Consider the following 13,884-nt stretch of genomic DNA (forward strand, 5'->3'; position numbering starts at 1 on the left):
CATTCTTTTCCTTTCTCTAGTCAACTTATCCTCTTTTCCCTTCAAGGAGGGCCCGTTCTGCTAAACCCTTTCTGGACCCCAGTTCAGCTTTTAACAACCGTGTGTTAGGACACTTTCCTGCCTTTCGTGCAAACAAAAACCCCCAAAACATATTCACACTTCTGCTCTCTTCTAGCACCAAGATGTCTTCACATTTCAACATACCACCCCCCTGCTTCAACTTCTCTCTTTCTTCTCTTCTTACTTTCGTTTTCTTTCCTTATCTTTTTCTCTTTTCTTTGATTCAACACACCTCAGACATGTACACACAACTAGTTTACTTACAAAAGTAAGCTTACCACTTTCTTTTACTAGGATTGCAGTAGCTGTTATAGCTTAAATACATACTGGCTAGCTGTGGCTTACTGGGCCTAACCTCTTTGATATATAAGCTACTAGTTTGGTTTTTTTTCACTCTTCCTCACTCCTGAATCAAAATTTTATGAGCTAATCAATTTTCTCTATTTATGTATAAATGATAAAGGATTTTTCTAACAAGGGTAAGCTTAAAGCTGGTACTTAGGCTAGTTTTAACTTCACCTCTTTTAATTTAACAATATCTTCCTTGGTCCATTTTATATCATTTCCCTCTGTCAATTTTTCATACACAAATTTTACTGCCTGTGTGTACCCCTCAATCCATAATCTGTAATATTTCAATAATTTAAGTAGTTTTCTGATCTCCCTCTTTGAAGAGGGAGGGAGAAAGTATAAAATTCCTGCAATTCTCTCATGGTTGAGTTTCCAGCTACCTGTATTTATTAAGTGTCTAAGATATTTTACCTCTGGTTCTACAAATTACAGTTTCCCTTTTGATACCCTTAATCCTTTTCCCCCCAGAAAATTCAAAAGTTATATAGTAGCTTCTCTAATTTTAACTTCGGTTTCTCCAAAAAAAAAATTAGTTTATTGGACTTCTTTACTGGGAGAATAGGGGTATTATGAGAAGACATATAAAGTTCTAATATCTCATCTCTTATAAGTTTTTTTTATTACCAGCTTCAAATTTTCCCATCCTTCTAAAGATATGAGGTACTGACTTACACATATGGGACGATCTTCTCTCTCAATTGTAACCCTTATGCAGTCAATATTTAATCCTCCCCTATTTCCTTCCCAGCCCAAACTTCCTTGTTGATTTTCTTTTTTTCATTCTCTTGGCCTAATTTTAAATCTTTAGTTGTCATTTTCCCTTCTAGTGGTATAACCTCTATTCTTTTTCTGTAAGCCTTTTCTTAATGAGTTGTTATCTGCTCCAGGCACTAATAAGACATCCTCCATCCGAATTTTAGTTTCTCCTTCAATTACTACATATTTTAATGACAGGAACTATGAAACTCTTTCCTTTTGTTCCTGTTACTTTTACAGTGCTTTTGTTTACACTATAACTTTTTGGAATATTTCCAATTCTTCTTCTTCTTGGAAACCCACTTTTAAAGTTATCCCAGGCTCTACATGGTATTTGTCCCCCCCCAAAAATTAGAGCCTATGACCTCCCTATTCCTCCTCCTCTGTGCCCATCTCTTTAGAGATTTTCAGATCTTTTACCTGCTTAGGACAATTTCTTGAGCAGAGGAGAAGGAGATGAAAAGGAGCCCTAGTGCGGTTTTTGACAGGTTCTGTAACAGAGAAGGAGCAGTACCTCCTGAAACTGAAAGTTCGAGGTGAGGTTATGTGTGGTATTGGGGCATTCATTGAAAATGGCTTCTTGCTTATTGTGTAGGACAATAAAGAGGATTTCCCGAGAGAGGCGGAGCCATGCAAATTATTTACACAAGAAGTGATGTTTCTGTATTGGCTAGGAGGCCCATTTCAATGAATATTTATAAATTTGCTGAATAAATTACATGTGGCAAAGTCCCCCTGAGCTGCAGGACCAAGAGACATCTGCAGTGAGTCTGAGCTGATAAGGAATTCTGGCTTTCTGCTACCTCCAGTTCCACCAGGGAGTTCACTCCAGATGATTTCAGTATCAGGGGCTGGGGGGACTCCAGGGGACCTCTGGGGTGCGCAGGGGGGAAAGGGGGGGGAGATATGACCGTGGTATTGGGATTGGGATTGGGATTGCGGTCCTGTGGGGACACTGGGGGACTCACAGGACTGGGACTGGGGTCATGGCTCCTCGGGGGAAAAATGAGGGGAGATGGTGGGAGTGGGACTGGGGTCATGGGGGGCCTGGGAGACACTGTGGGGGCATGGGGTGATGCCAGGATTTGTGCTGAGGTTCTGGGGTGACACTGAAGAAATTGGGGACTGTCAGTGGGAGTGGAGTCTGGAGACAGGCCAAGGGGGACAATGGGGGCCTCGGGGAGTGACCCCAGGATTTGGGTTGGGGTCCTGGAGGGGCTGATTGGACTTGTAGTCATGGGAGTAGGATTGGGCTTCTGAGGGGCCATGATAGTGTGGGATTGGGGTCCCTGGGGGTCTGGGGGATATTGGGGAGGGATAAGTAACCCCAGGATTTGGGATCAGGGATCCCAGACATGCCCAGGGCTCTGCTGGCCAGGAGTGCCTCCCTTCCCCCTGGGCTGACCCCACTCCCCTCCCCAGTCCCTCACTGATGAACCCTCCCCGTGTCTCCCCTGTGTCTCCCCTGTGTCCCCTCTGTGTCCTCCAGAGTCCACACCGGTCCCTGTGGCCTCTCCCTGCCATGGCCCCCCTGGCTCAGACCCTGGCACTGCTGGCAATGGCCATGGCCACCACGGCTGTCGATGTGATCCCCCGGGACATGGCCCCAGACTCCTTTGATGACCAGTACCAGGGCTGCGGCCCTGCCATGAAGGCGGCATTGCCGGCCCTCAACAGCTCCGAGTTTGAGCAGAACAAGGAGTTTGCTGAGGTTTGGGTAAAGGCTGCAGCTGAGTGGCAGAGTCGGGGCCCCCCTGAGTCCCCTCTGTCCCCAGACCAGGCCACCGCCATCATGGCCTTCACAATGGGACACTTCAGCCGCACGTTCAATGATGCCCTGCATGTGGCTGGACGCTCCCGACAGGAATACCGAGACAACTTCCACTTCAAAACGCTGCATTTCCTGCTGACCGATGCCCTGGCCACGCTGAGGGACGCTCAGAACGGGCAGTGTCGGGACGCGTTCCTCATGGTGTGTGGCACCCGGATTGAGGCACAGCGTGGTGACACCGTCCGGTTCAGTCAATTCATGCCAATATTCCTGAGCAAACAAACTGGCGAGTGCCCCGGTGAGACAATGCTCGAGGTGCACACATGCCATGGTGTGGATGTCACGCTTTTTAGCAAACATCCGGAACATAAAATCGTGCTGATCCCACCCTTTGAGACCTTCAAGGTCACCCAATACACCCAGGAAGGGGACAAGACACAGATCCAGCTCCAGTCCACTGGGACCTACAGCAAATACAACTGCGAGTGGCTTCAAGGTAACAACACAGAGGACAGCCAGGGGGGATGGGGACAGCCATGATAAGGCACAGGGGACAATGACACTCACTGGGGATGGGGGACAGGGAGACCCACAGTGTGTGTGGTGACAAGGGTACCCTGGGGAAGACCAAGTCTTGGGACACCCATTGTGGGCACAGGGACAGGAACATCCATGACAGGGCACAGGGATGGGGATCCCCACTTCTGGGAGGGAACACGGACAGGAACACCTGTGCCAGGGGACAAGGGACAGGGACAGAGACAGAGACAGGGACAGAGACAGGGACCCTGAGGGTACCAACCCTGTCCCTCCCTACTAAAGGCAGTGCTGTGGGGATGGGCCCTGTGTACAGAACACAGGTGGGCCAGGATCCCCCATGCCATTCCCTGAAACCCTGTAACCCCCTGTAACCATCCATGGCACCCCTGAATACCCCTGACCCCTGTCACCTCTAAGCCCACCATGACTCCCCTGGCGTCCCTGGCCCCTGTACCCCCCACATGCCCCCCCCTCGACACCCTGTCACCTGTCACCTCATGGCCCCATCTCTCCTGTCATACCCAACCCCTCATTATGGCCATAAATTACCTCCTCACTCCCCCCGTCAACTCCCATTTTGCCCCTTTTCACCCCTAGGTGGGAGCGTCCCCAGGGCTTCTTTTCACCTTGGAGGACTCCTCTTGACCACTGCAGCCCTTGCAGTGGCCACTAGAATCATCTGAGCCATGAGGCCACCAAGGTCACCAAGGTTACTGTGGTCACTGTATCAAGCATGGCCACCACGATCACCAAAACCGCCTGGACGCCCAGAGAAATGAGGCCATCAAGGCTACCAATGCCAGCACTGCCACAATGACCACATTGCCACCTGTTGCCACCATGATGACACTGAGACCACCACTGTCACTGTGGTCACAGCGGCCACCACAGCCACTCTGGCCACCATGGTCACTATAACCACCAAGGCCACTGTGACCACCTTGATCACCAAGACTCCCTGAGCCACAAGGCTACCACAGCCACTGTGGCCACTGTGCACACCAAGGCCATTGTGCAAAGCAATTCTATTAAATAATTCTGACAAAGCCAGCAAAATGTGACCGTTCTTAAGCAGGGCTCCATGTCACTCCCCACACCAACACTCATGGGAACGTCTCTTTCTCTCAACCTCAAGGAGGATCTTTGGGAAGCATCCCCTTCCTGAAAGAGGAACCTCACACACATTTCATTCTAAGAAGGAAGAGGGGAGAGGAATCTCTGTCTGAGTGGGGACTGGACATTCCCGGGGTCAGCAATGGACGGCCAGGCCCATCACTGGTGATCCACCCTCACTTGTCAGTTTGGGGTTGGTGATTCAGGCTGGCTTTGGCCCGATTCAGCACTAAAATCAGTATAGAATATTAATCCCGATGTTTCCGGGTGTGTCGTGCCTGGCTTCATCTGGCCCCCGCTGCTGGGCAAAGGCAGCAGCTGTGGTGTTTCACCTCAGAGATACATTTGGCCGGCTGGATGCTGCAGCTAGGCACTCAGAACAAATCCAGGCAAAGTAGGAACTCAGTTTAGCTCTGGTGGAAAAGGTTCAGGCGACGGTGAAGAGAAAAGAGCGGGTTCTATCGTAGAGTCTTAATCCAGAGTTTTATTTCAGGGTGGTAGACCTCTGAATCTTGTAACAGCTCCCAATAGAACCCCAGGCTGCATGGTCTCGTGTCCTTTTTAGCCCCGGGGACAGGGGGAGGGGAAAGGACAGGTGAGGGCCAACCAGGTGGGAGGAGGGGAAGGCTCAAAGGATAAAGACACTTGGACAGGCCAATGAGCCCAGACCTGAGGGGCACCTTTTGAACTTCTGCCAACCACACCATGACCCTGCTGGAATGTTAAGATTGATTGACAAGCTCTTAACAGGAGGGCAAAAGGGGGAGGGGGAAGGTTGGCACACCTGAGAGGTTGGGATAGGTGAAACAGGAAATCACACTGCAACAAATCAGCAGCAGACACCTCTCAATGCAGCCCCAATGGCCACAAATGTGGCATTATCCCTTGGCCACATTCCAGGCAGAGCATCCTGACACATCCTGCACTTCAGGGGGACATTAAAGGCTGGAAATAGGGAGGTTAAAGAGGGCAAGGGCAGGTCCTTCCTGGGGAGGGAGAGTCCACAGTGCCAGAGCAGGCTGGGGGGGACGTGCTGAAGGAGCTCTGGAGAAGGACATGGGGTTGCTGATGGGTGACCAGTGGAGCTGGCTGTGTGGCCTGAGGCCAGGAGGGATCCAGGGGATGTTGAGAAGAGTGGGGCCAGGAGGTCAGGGATTGATCGTGCCTCTCTGCCCTGCCCAGGGAGCCACATCAGGATTGCTGTGTCCAGCTCTGCCCAGTGCTGTGTCCAGTTCTGGGCTGCTCTGGTTTCCAATCCAGGTCTCAGGGATGACGCTGCCTGAGCTGGGAGGTTGGGCCGGGTGCCCACTCTGGGTCCTTCCAGCCTGACCCATTCTGGGATTTGGGGATTCTGGCAGTTGCGGTTCAGGAATTGTCCACTGGAGGGCAGCACTGCGCATGCGCCGCCCCCAGCTGCAGTTCCGGGTGCCAACAGCAGGTGGCAGCACGAGCTGCTGGCGCTGCCGAGCGCCCGCCCCGCCCCATCCCGGCCCCGGGGGCTCTGCAATGGTTTGGGCTGGAGCGACCTTAAAGCCCGTCCGGTGCCAGCCCTGCCATGGGCAGGGACACCTTCCCCTGGGCCAGGCTGCTCCAGGCCCTGCCCAACCTGGCCTTGGACACGGCCAGGGATGGGGCAGCCACAGCTTCTCTGGGTCACCTGTGCCAGGGCATCACCACCGCCACAGGAAAGGATTTTATAGGAAAGATGGGTGCTGATGTCTTTGAAAAATGACTCAGAGGTTTGGGGGTCTTCAGGAGAAATTGTTGTCAGTGTCTTCAAAATGGTTCTTAACATCTGTGCATGTGAAGACATGAAGTTTGTCACAGAACCCTGGCAGTTTAACCAGAAAGTTGGAAGTCCTGAACTTTTGGGTAATAAGAGAAATGGGTCCCCAAAAAGTCAATTCCATAACCCAGACAGCCTGAACTTCTGAACTTTGGGAGAAAATGACAGCTTCAAGGGGGATGTGGGGTAGGTGCTTTGGGAAACTGCTGCACCTTCCCAGTACCTCATCCAATGGGGAAAGGGAGAAGGCAACTTGCAGCCCTGAGTTTGGGATAAAAGGAGGCTGCACCCTCCGAAACCTTGAGAGAGAATCTCCACAGGGATATGGCTGTGGAAACTCTGTGCCTTTATTGGAATCACATTTCAAAACTATTTTTTCAACATTTGGCTTTTCACAGTGTGGCTTTTCCCCACATGGTGAAGTTGCTGGGCAGAGGCAAAAATGATAAAAGGATGTAAAAGTATTTACAGAGCACAATAAGCATGGCTCAAAGCAGTGGAGAAAGAGATGAAGGGGAACTCTGGAGGGGTTTTTGACAAGTTTTGTAACACAGAAGGAGCAGCGCCTGCCAAAAGCAGAAGTTCGGGCAATGTCATCTGGAATATGGGGGCAATTAGTGAAAATGACCTCCAGCTGACTTCCTAGGAATTCTCCAGAAAAATAAAAGAAGAGAGAGGCGGAGCCATGGCACTTATTTACAGGAAATGTGCTGGTTTTGTATTAGCTAAGAAGCCCATTTTAATAAATATTTATAATTACAGTGGATAGAAGTGGCTAAGTCCCCCTGAGCTGCAGGACCAGGAGAGATCCTCTGTGAGTCTGAGCTGATAAAGAATTCCGGCTTTCTGATACCTGCACATCCATCAGGGAGTTCACTCCAGCTGATTTTGGTATCAGGGGCTGGGGGGACTCCAGGGGACACATGGATGGGGGAGAGGGGACCTTGGCATTGGGACTGGGGCCCTGGGGGATACTGGGGGGACCCTGGGGGTGAAAGTGATGTGGGTTTGGAATCCTGGGGGAAGCTGGGGGACACTGGGGGACATGGGACTGAGGTCCACAGGGCTCTGGGGTGCAGCAGGGGGGAACTGGGAGTGTGACTGGGCCATGGGAGGGCTGGAGGACACTGCAGGGGGCAGGGGGTCATCCCTGCATTTGGGTTGGGGTCCTGGGGTGTTTCATTTCCAACAACCCCAAAGGGGACTCCAGACTGGGAATGGGATTGGGGTCTGGGGGTGGGCTGAGAGGGACACACAGGGTGTCAGGGAGTGACCCCAGATTTGGGTTGGGGTCCTGGGGGGGCTGAGGGGACCCCAGGGGAATGACCCAAAACTGTAGGAGTGGGACTGGGGTCCCGGGGGGGGACTGGAAGACACCAGGGCCACCAGGAATGACCCCAGGATTTGGGATCAGGGTCCCAGGACAAACATCCTGGGGTCTCCTGGCCAGGGCTGCCTCCCCTCCCTGGGCTGACCCCACTGTCCCTCCCCAGCCCCTCCCCAGGGAAGCCTCCCTATGTCCCACCATGTCCCTCAGTGTCCCCTGTGTCCCATCAGTGTCCCCTGGTGCCCATCAGTGTCCCCTCAGCATCCCCTGCTGTCCCCCAGTGTCCTCCTTGTGTCACACAGTCTGTCCTCTGTGTCCCCTCTGTGTCCCCTCTGTGTCCCCCAGTGTCCCACACTGGTCCCTGTGGCCTCTCCTCTCCATGGCCCCCTTGGCTCAGACCCTGGCACTGCTGGCAATGACCGTGGCCACTGCGGCCATCAAGGTGGTGCCCCTGGACATGGCCCAGAACTCCTTTGATGACCAGTACCTCAACTGTGGCCCTGCCATGACTGAGGCCTTGCCGGCCCTCAACGCTTCTGAGTTCCAGGAGAACAAGGAGTTTTCCCAGGCCTGGGTGAAGGCCACGGCCGAGTGGCGGAAGCGGGGCTCCTCTTCATCCCCTCTGTCCCCAGCCCAGGCCATCGCCCTCATGGCCTACACGATGCCGGACGTGCACAAGCAGCTCAACCCGGCCGTGCGCCAGGCCGGGCGCTCCCGCCAGGAATACCGAAACAACTTCCGCTTCAAAACGCTGCATTTCCTGCTGACCCAGGCCCTCCAGAAGCTGAGACGCCCTGATGAGTGTCCAGCTGTGTTCCGTGGGGTGAGGACAATCCAGTTCAATGTGACAGCTGGTGATAAAGTCCGCTTTGGTCAATTCGCTTCGTCGTCGCTGGACAAAACGGTGGCCCAGGGTTATGGGAACGTCACGATGTTTGAGGTGCACACATGCCATGGAGCAGACATCCAGAAATTCTCCTTCAATCCAAGCGAGAAGGAGGTGCTGATCCCACCCTTTGAGACCTTTGAGGTCACCAAAGTCACCAGGGAAGGGAAGAAGGTGCAGATTGAGCTTCGCTCCACCGGGAACTTCAGCAACTACAACTGCGAGTGGCTGCGAGGTGACATCATGGGAACAACCAGGAGGGATGGGGACACTCAGTGAGGGCTGGGGACAAGGACCCACAGTGCTCAGGATGCCCATGGCCCAGAGGGGACAGGGACACCCACTGTGGGTGGGAAGCAGGACACCCAGAGCTGGGGACAAGGACAGGGACAGCCACTGCTGGGCACAGGGGATGGGGACACCCAGTGCCAGGTGGGGGGGACAGGGACGTCCAGTGCTGGGGACACCCACAGGGGTGGGGAGGACAAGGCCACCCATGGTTGGGCACAGGGGAAAGGGGCCTCATTATGGCCCCCTCTGACATCCCACACTCCCAGGACCCCCCATCACCCCTGTCCCTCTCCCCAGGGCCCTCCTGACCCCTCTCTTTGTCTCCACAGGTGGGAGCCTCCCCAGGAAATTCCCCCACCTTGGGGGACTTCTCCTGGCCACCATGGCCATGGCAGTGGCCATTGGAACCCTCTGAGCCATGAGGCCACCAAGGTCACGGTGGTCCTGGGGGCCACTGTGGTCACCATGAGCATGAAGGCCACCAAGACCCCCAGGGAATTGAGGGCACCAAGGCTACCGAGGCCATTATGGCCACTATGGTCACTTTGTCCCCTGTGACCACTGTGGCCACCATGGTCACTGTAACAAGGCGCCCATCCAGGGGAAGCCCCTCCGAGAGCTGCCCAGCGAGGGAGCAATGCCAGGGCATCAGGACCAGCACAAGGGGGCTGGAGCAGCCAGGACAGCAAAGGACAGCACGGACAGCAGAGATTGGGCAGGGCCTGGGGCTGCTTGGGCAATTCCCAACAGAGGGGTTTGGGAATGGCAATGCCACGGCCACCTGCTGACGCTCCTTGGCTCCCTCGCCTGATGTAGCAATAAATTGCTGATTGCTCACCTGGGGTATAAAACATGTATCAAAAACTTGATCCTTGCTCGCCTGGTGTATCAAATGTTTATCAGAAATTTGATCCTTGCTTGCCTGGTCTATCAAAATTTTACCAAAATTTGCTGCTGGCTCACCTGATGTATCTGCTACAGCTCCTTTAACGCCTTTCCTGCAGGACGCCTCATCTCCTAAAATAAAGCAGTTCCTGGAGTTTTTAATAGAGGCAACTTAAAGGTTTATTTTTCAAACCTTGATCTTCAAAGAGGTGCTGGAGAAATGTTCCTCCCTTTTTCCTCATTCACTGCAGCTCTCACAAAGAACCTGGAAGGGTTGGAGCATGGCCAGGGAAGGGAGGAAGCTGGGGAAGGGTCTGGAGCACCAGGAAGGGTTGAGAGATCTGGCGGGGCTGTTCAGTGCAATTTAAAAAGGATGAATAATCAGCTTGGGGCCAGTTCCAAACTTCCTGATTTGAGGCAACACTACAGAAAACATTGGGAGAAAAAAAGAAAAGAAGAATGAAGAAGGATGAGAAATAAAATAGAGAAATGGGGACAGAGGCAGCACCACCCATTTGTTTATGAAAAAACTCCTGATGTTTCGCTCAGGAATTTTTTTTTTTCCTTCGAATCGGGGGTTTTCCCTCTTTACCTGCTCATCTCCTGGAGTTGTAGTTCAGGAATTGTCCACTGGAGGGCAGCAGCGAGCGCGGGAAATCAGCAGCACTGGGCATGCGCCGCCCCCAGCTGCAGTTCCGGGTGCCAACAGCAGGCGGCAGCACGAGCTGCTGGCGCTGCCGAGCGCCCACCCCGCCCCATCCCGGCCCCGGGGGCTCTGCAATGGTTTGGGCTGGAGCGACCTTAAAGCCCGTCCGGTGCCAGCCCTGCCATGGGCAGGGACATCTTCCCCTGGGCCAGGCTGCTCCAGGCACTGCCCAACCTGGCCTTGGACACAGCCAGGGGTGGGGCAGCCACAGCTTCTCTGGGTCACCTGTGCCAGGGCATCACCACCGCTACACAGATGGATTCCTTCCCAATATCCCATCTGACGCTATCCTGTGGCACTTGGGAGCCATTCTCCCTTGCCCTGTCCCTCCATGCCCTTGTCTGTCCCCAGCTCTCCTGGAGCTCCTCTAGCCAGTGGAAGGGGCTTTGGTGTTTTCATGGATCCTTCTCCAGGTTGAACACCCCCAGCTGTCTCCACAGCAGAGGGGCTTCACCCCTCACAGCATCTCCATGGCCTCCTCTGGACTCGCTTCAGTGGCTCCCCATCCCCTCTGTGCTGTGGCCCAGAGCTGGCAGAGTGATCTGAGTGGGAATGTCTCATGGTGGGAAGGGCTCAGTGCCTGCCCTCCTCCCAACCCAGAACCAACACCCCGCAGGGAGCACCCCAAGGGCTCTTGGACTCCAGACTTGGCCTCTGGCAACGTCACTGGCCCAGCAGCTGCTCCTGTCCCTGGCTGCACCCCCAGTGCCTGCCCTGGCACCGTGGGCACGGGGCCAGTCAGGGCAGGAGGCAGCCCTGGGGCCAGCGGGACACGGGGACAGCCAGGACAGCCCCGGGGACAGCAGGACATGGGGACAGCCAGGACAGCCCTGGGGCTGTGGGACACGGGGAGAGCCAGGACAGCCCTGGGGCCACTGGGACACGGGGAGAGTCAGGACAGCCCTGGGGCCAGTGGGACACTGGGCCAGCCAGGACAGCCCCGGGGACAGCAGGACATGGGGACAGCCAGGACAGCCCCAGGGCTGTGGGACACGGGGACAGCCAGGGCAGCCCTGGGGCTGTGGGACACGGGGACAGCCAGGACAGCCCCAGGGCTGTGGGACACGGGGACAGCCAGGACAGCCCTGGGGCCAGCAGGACACAGGGCCAGCCCCGGGGATCCTGTGTGTGACACTCACATGGCCTCGGGGGTGGGACAGGCACAGCAGCAGCACGACAGGTGCTGGGGAGGGGTTTCCAGAAATAAACAAACCGCAGGGTGGAATCCGGAGGGCAGCAGAGAGGAGAAGCTGCCAGGGCAGCTCTGCTCCGTCAGGGGCGGCCCGGAGCCAGCAAATCAGGCAGCCCTGGCTCTGGAATCAGGGACAGAGAGGGGAGAGGGACAGGGGACGCACAGGGAGCTGGGGACAGAGAGGGAGCCCTGGGAGAGGGACAGGGGACGCACAGGGAGCTGGGGACAGACAGGGAGCCCTGGGAGAGGGACAGGGGATGCACAGGGAGCTGGGCAGCCCCGGGAGAGGAAAGGCTTGAGCTGGACCCCCAGGGACAGAGCAGTGGGATGTGGAGCCCCGGGATGTGGAGCCCTGGGAACAGACAGGTGGGAGATGGATCTGGGGTGCTGCACCTCCCCCAGTGCTCTGTGAGCTCAGAAATGCCATCAGACCCCAAAGGAGCAGCGCCTGTGCCAAGCTCCTCCCGAGCTTATCAGGAGCACAGTCTGCTCCCAGGAATTCCTGCTGCATGGATAACGAGCTCCTCCTTTAACAAACGGCCTTGGGAACTCATTTTTCTTTCCTGAAGAACAACCCAAGTGGAACATTTTCTCTGTTGAACTTCCAGACTTTGGGCTCTTGGCCCGAATTGCACCCAGGACGGAAAACGACCATGGCCAAAGTCCACCCTCTCTCTCTCCTGTGACCTGCAAGCACTTCCTGGGAGCCTTGGAGCTCTCCTGCCCCTGGGCTGTGCCTGGCATTCCCTGGGAGGGAGTCCAAACTTCGCTGTGCTTGGAGCCTGGGCTGCTCCCCCGGCCCTCGGGGCTCAGCCCTGCAGAGGAGCAGAGGCACCGACCCTTCCCCGAGCCCTTCCCTGAGCTGTGGGGGCATTTCTCACAGGTGTGACCCTGTCCCTGCCCCTGTGCATCCCCCGAGCCCTTCCTGAGCTCCCGGGGCATTTCTCACAGGTGTGACCCTGTCCCTGTGCATCCCCCATTCCCTTCCCAAGCTCCCAGGGCATTTCTCACAGGTGTGACCCTGTCCCTGTCCCTCTGCATCCCCTGAGCCCTTCCTGAGCTCCCGGGGCATTTCTCACAGGTGTGACCCTGTCCCTCTGCATCCCCCGAGCCCTTCCCTGAGCCCTTCCCAAACTCCCAGGGCATTTCTCACAGGTGTGACCCTGTCCCTGTCCCTGTGCATCCCCCAAGCCCTTCCCAAGCTCCCAGGGCATTTCTCACAGGTGTGACCCTGTCCTTGTGCATCCCCCGAGCCCTTCCTGAGCTCCCGGGGCATTTCTCACAGGTGTGACCCTGTCCCTGTGCATCCCCTGTGCCCTTCCCTGAGCTCCCAGGGCATTTCTCACAGGTGTGACCCTGTCCCTGTCCCTGTGCATCCCCCATTCCCTTCCCAAGCTCCCAGGGCATTTCTCACAGGTGTGACCCTGTCCCTGTGCATCCCCTGTGCCCTTCCTGAGCTCCTGGGGCATTTCTCACAGGTGTGACCCTGTCCTTGTGCATCCCCTGAGCCCTTCCCAAGCTCCCAGGGCATTTCTCACAGGTGTGACCCTGTCCCTGTGCATCCCCTGTGCCCTTCCCAAGCTCCCAGGGCATTTCTCACAGGTGTGACCCTGTCCCTGTCCCTCTGCATCACCTGTGCCCTCCTGTGCATGCAGCACCTGCCCCTGCCCGCTCCTCAGCTCTCTGTTTGGGATCTCAGGGATGTTCCCCTGAGATCCTTCACCCTTTAGATCTGGGCTGAGTCAGATCAGGGTGATTTTAGCTTTAGGTTGACCAGTGTTAGATTTTTGTCTCTGAGTGCTTTAACCACTGAGTGAGCTTTGCCCACAAACCTCGTCGTGCTTTTGCTTTTATTTCAAACCTCCTTTTGCTGGTGCCACCTTAAAACCCTTAAAAGCTGCTCTTAAAACTCTCCAACAAGAGAGGCCTGGGAGCAGCAAAGGAAGAGCAGGGAATGTTTCCCGAGGGAGAATGTGCAGACAGAAATATTGGCCAGGGCTGGAGCTGCCAAGGAGGGTGTCAGGAGCTGCCAGGATGGACTGGGCACCAAGGAATCATGGAATGGCTGGGTTGGATGGAAAAGTCTCTGAGCCCAGCAGGTCCAGCACTGCTCATGGCACTGCCAAGGCCACCCTAGACCATGTCCCCAAGTGCCACATCCACACATCTGTCAAATCCCCCCAGGGATGGGGACTCCAGCCCTGCCTGGGGCAGCTGTGC

At 55.3% G+C, this 13,884-nt stretch overlaps 2 protein-coding genes across 2 annotated transcripts; both read left to right on the plus strand.

Moving 5' to 3' along the window:
* The first annotated feature begins 2,538 nt into the window (after positions 1–2,538).
* On the plus strand, positions 2,539–4,161 carry LOC139585401 (erythroblast NAD(P)(+)--arginine ADP-ribosyltransferase-like). The gene is made up of 2 exons (XM_071418160.1): positions 2,539–3,434; positions 4,076–4,161. Exons 1-2 carry the CDS (start codon positions 2,600–2,602, stop codon positions 4,159–4,161), a joined length of 921 nt encoding a protein of 306 aa, XP_071274261.1. The 5' UTR covers positions 2,539–2,599.
* A 3,533-nt stretch (positions 4,162–7,694) lies between these two features.
* Positions 7,695–10,364, plus strand: LOC139585450 (NAD(P)(+)--arginine ADP-ribosyltransferase 2-like). The gene is made up of 2 exons (XM_071418213.1): positions 7,695–8,825; positions 9,211–10,364. The coding sequence occupies exons 1-2, from the start codon at positions 7,700–7,702 to the stop codon at positions 9,294–9,296; spliced, it is 1,212 nt and encodes a 403-aa protein (XP_071274314.1). The 5' UTR covers positions 7,695–7,699; the 3' UTR covers positions 9,297–10,364.
* The last annotated feature ends 3,520 nt before the right edge of the window (positions 10,365–13,884 follow it).

Source organism: Agelaius tricolor, unplaced genomic scaffold (genome assembly GCF_023055355.1).
Source record: "Agelaius tricolor isolate 1412-34295 unplaced genomic scaffold, bAgeTri1.0.p SCAF_78, whole genome shotgun sequence".
Lineage (NCBI taxonomy): Eukaryota > Metazoa > Chordata > Aves > Passeriformes > Icteridae > Agelaius > Agelaius tricolor.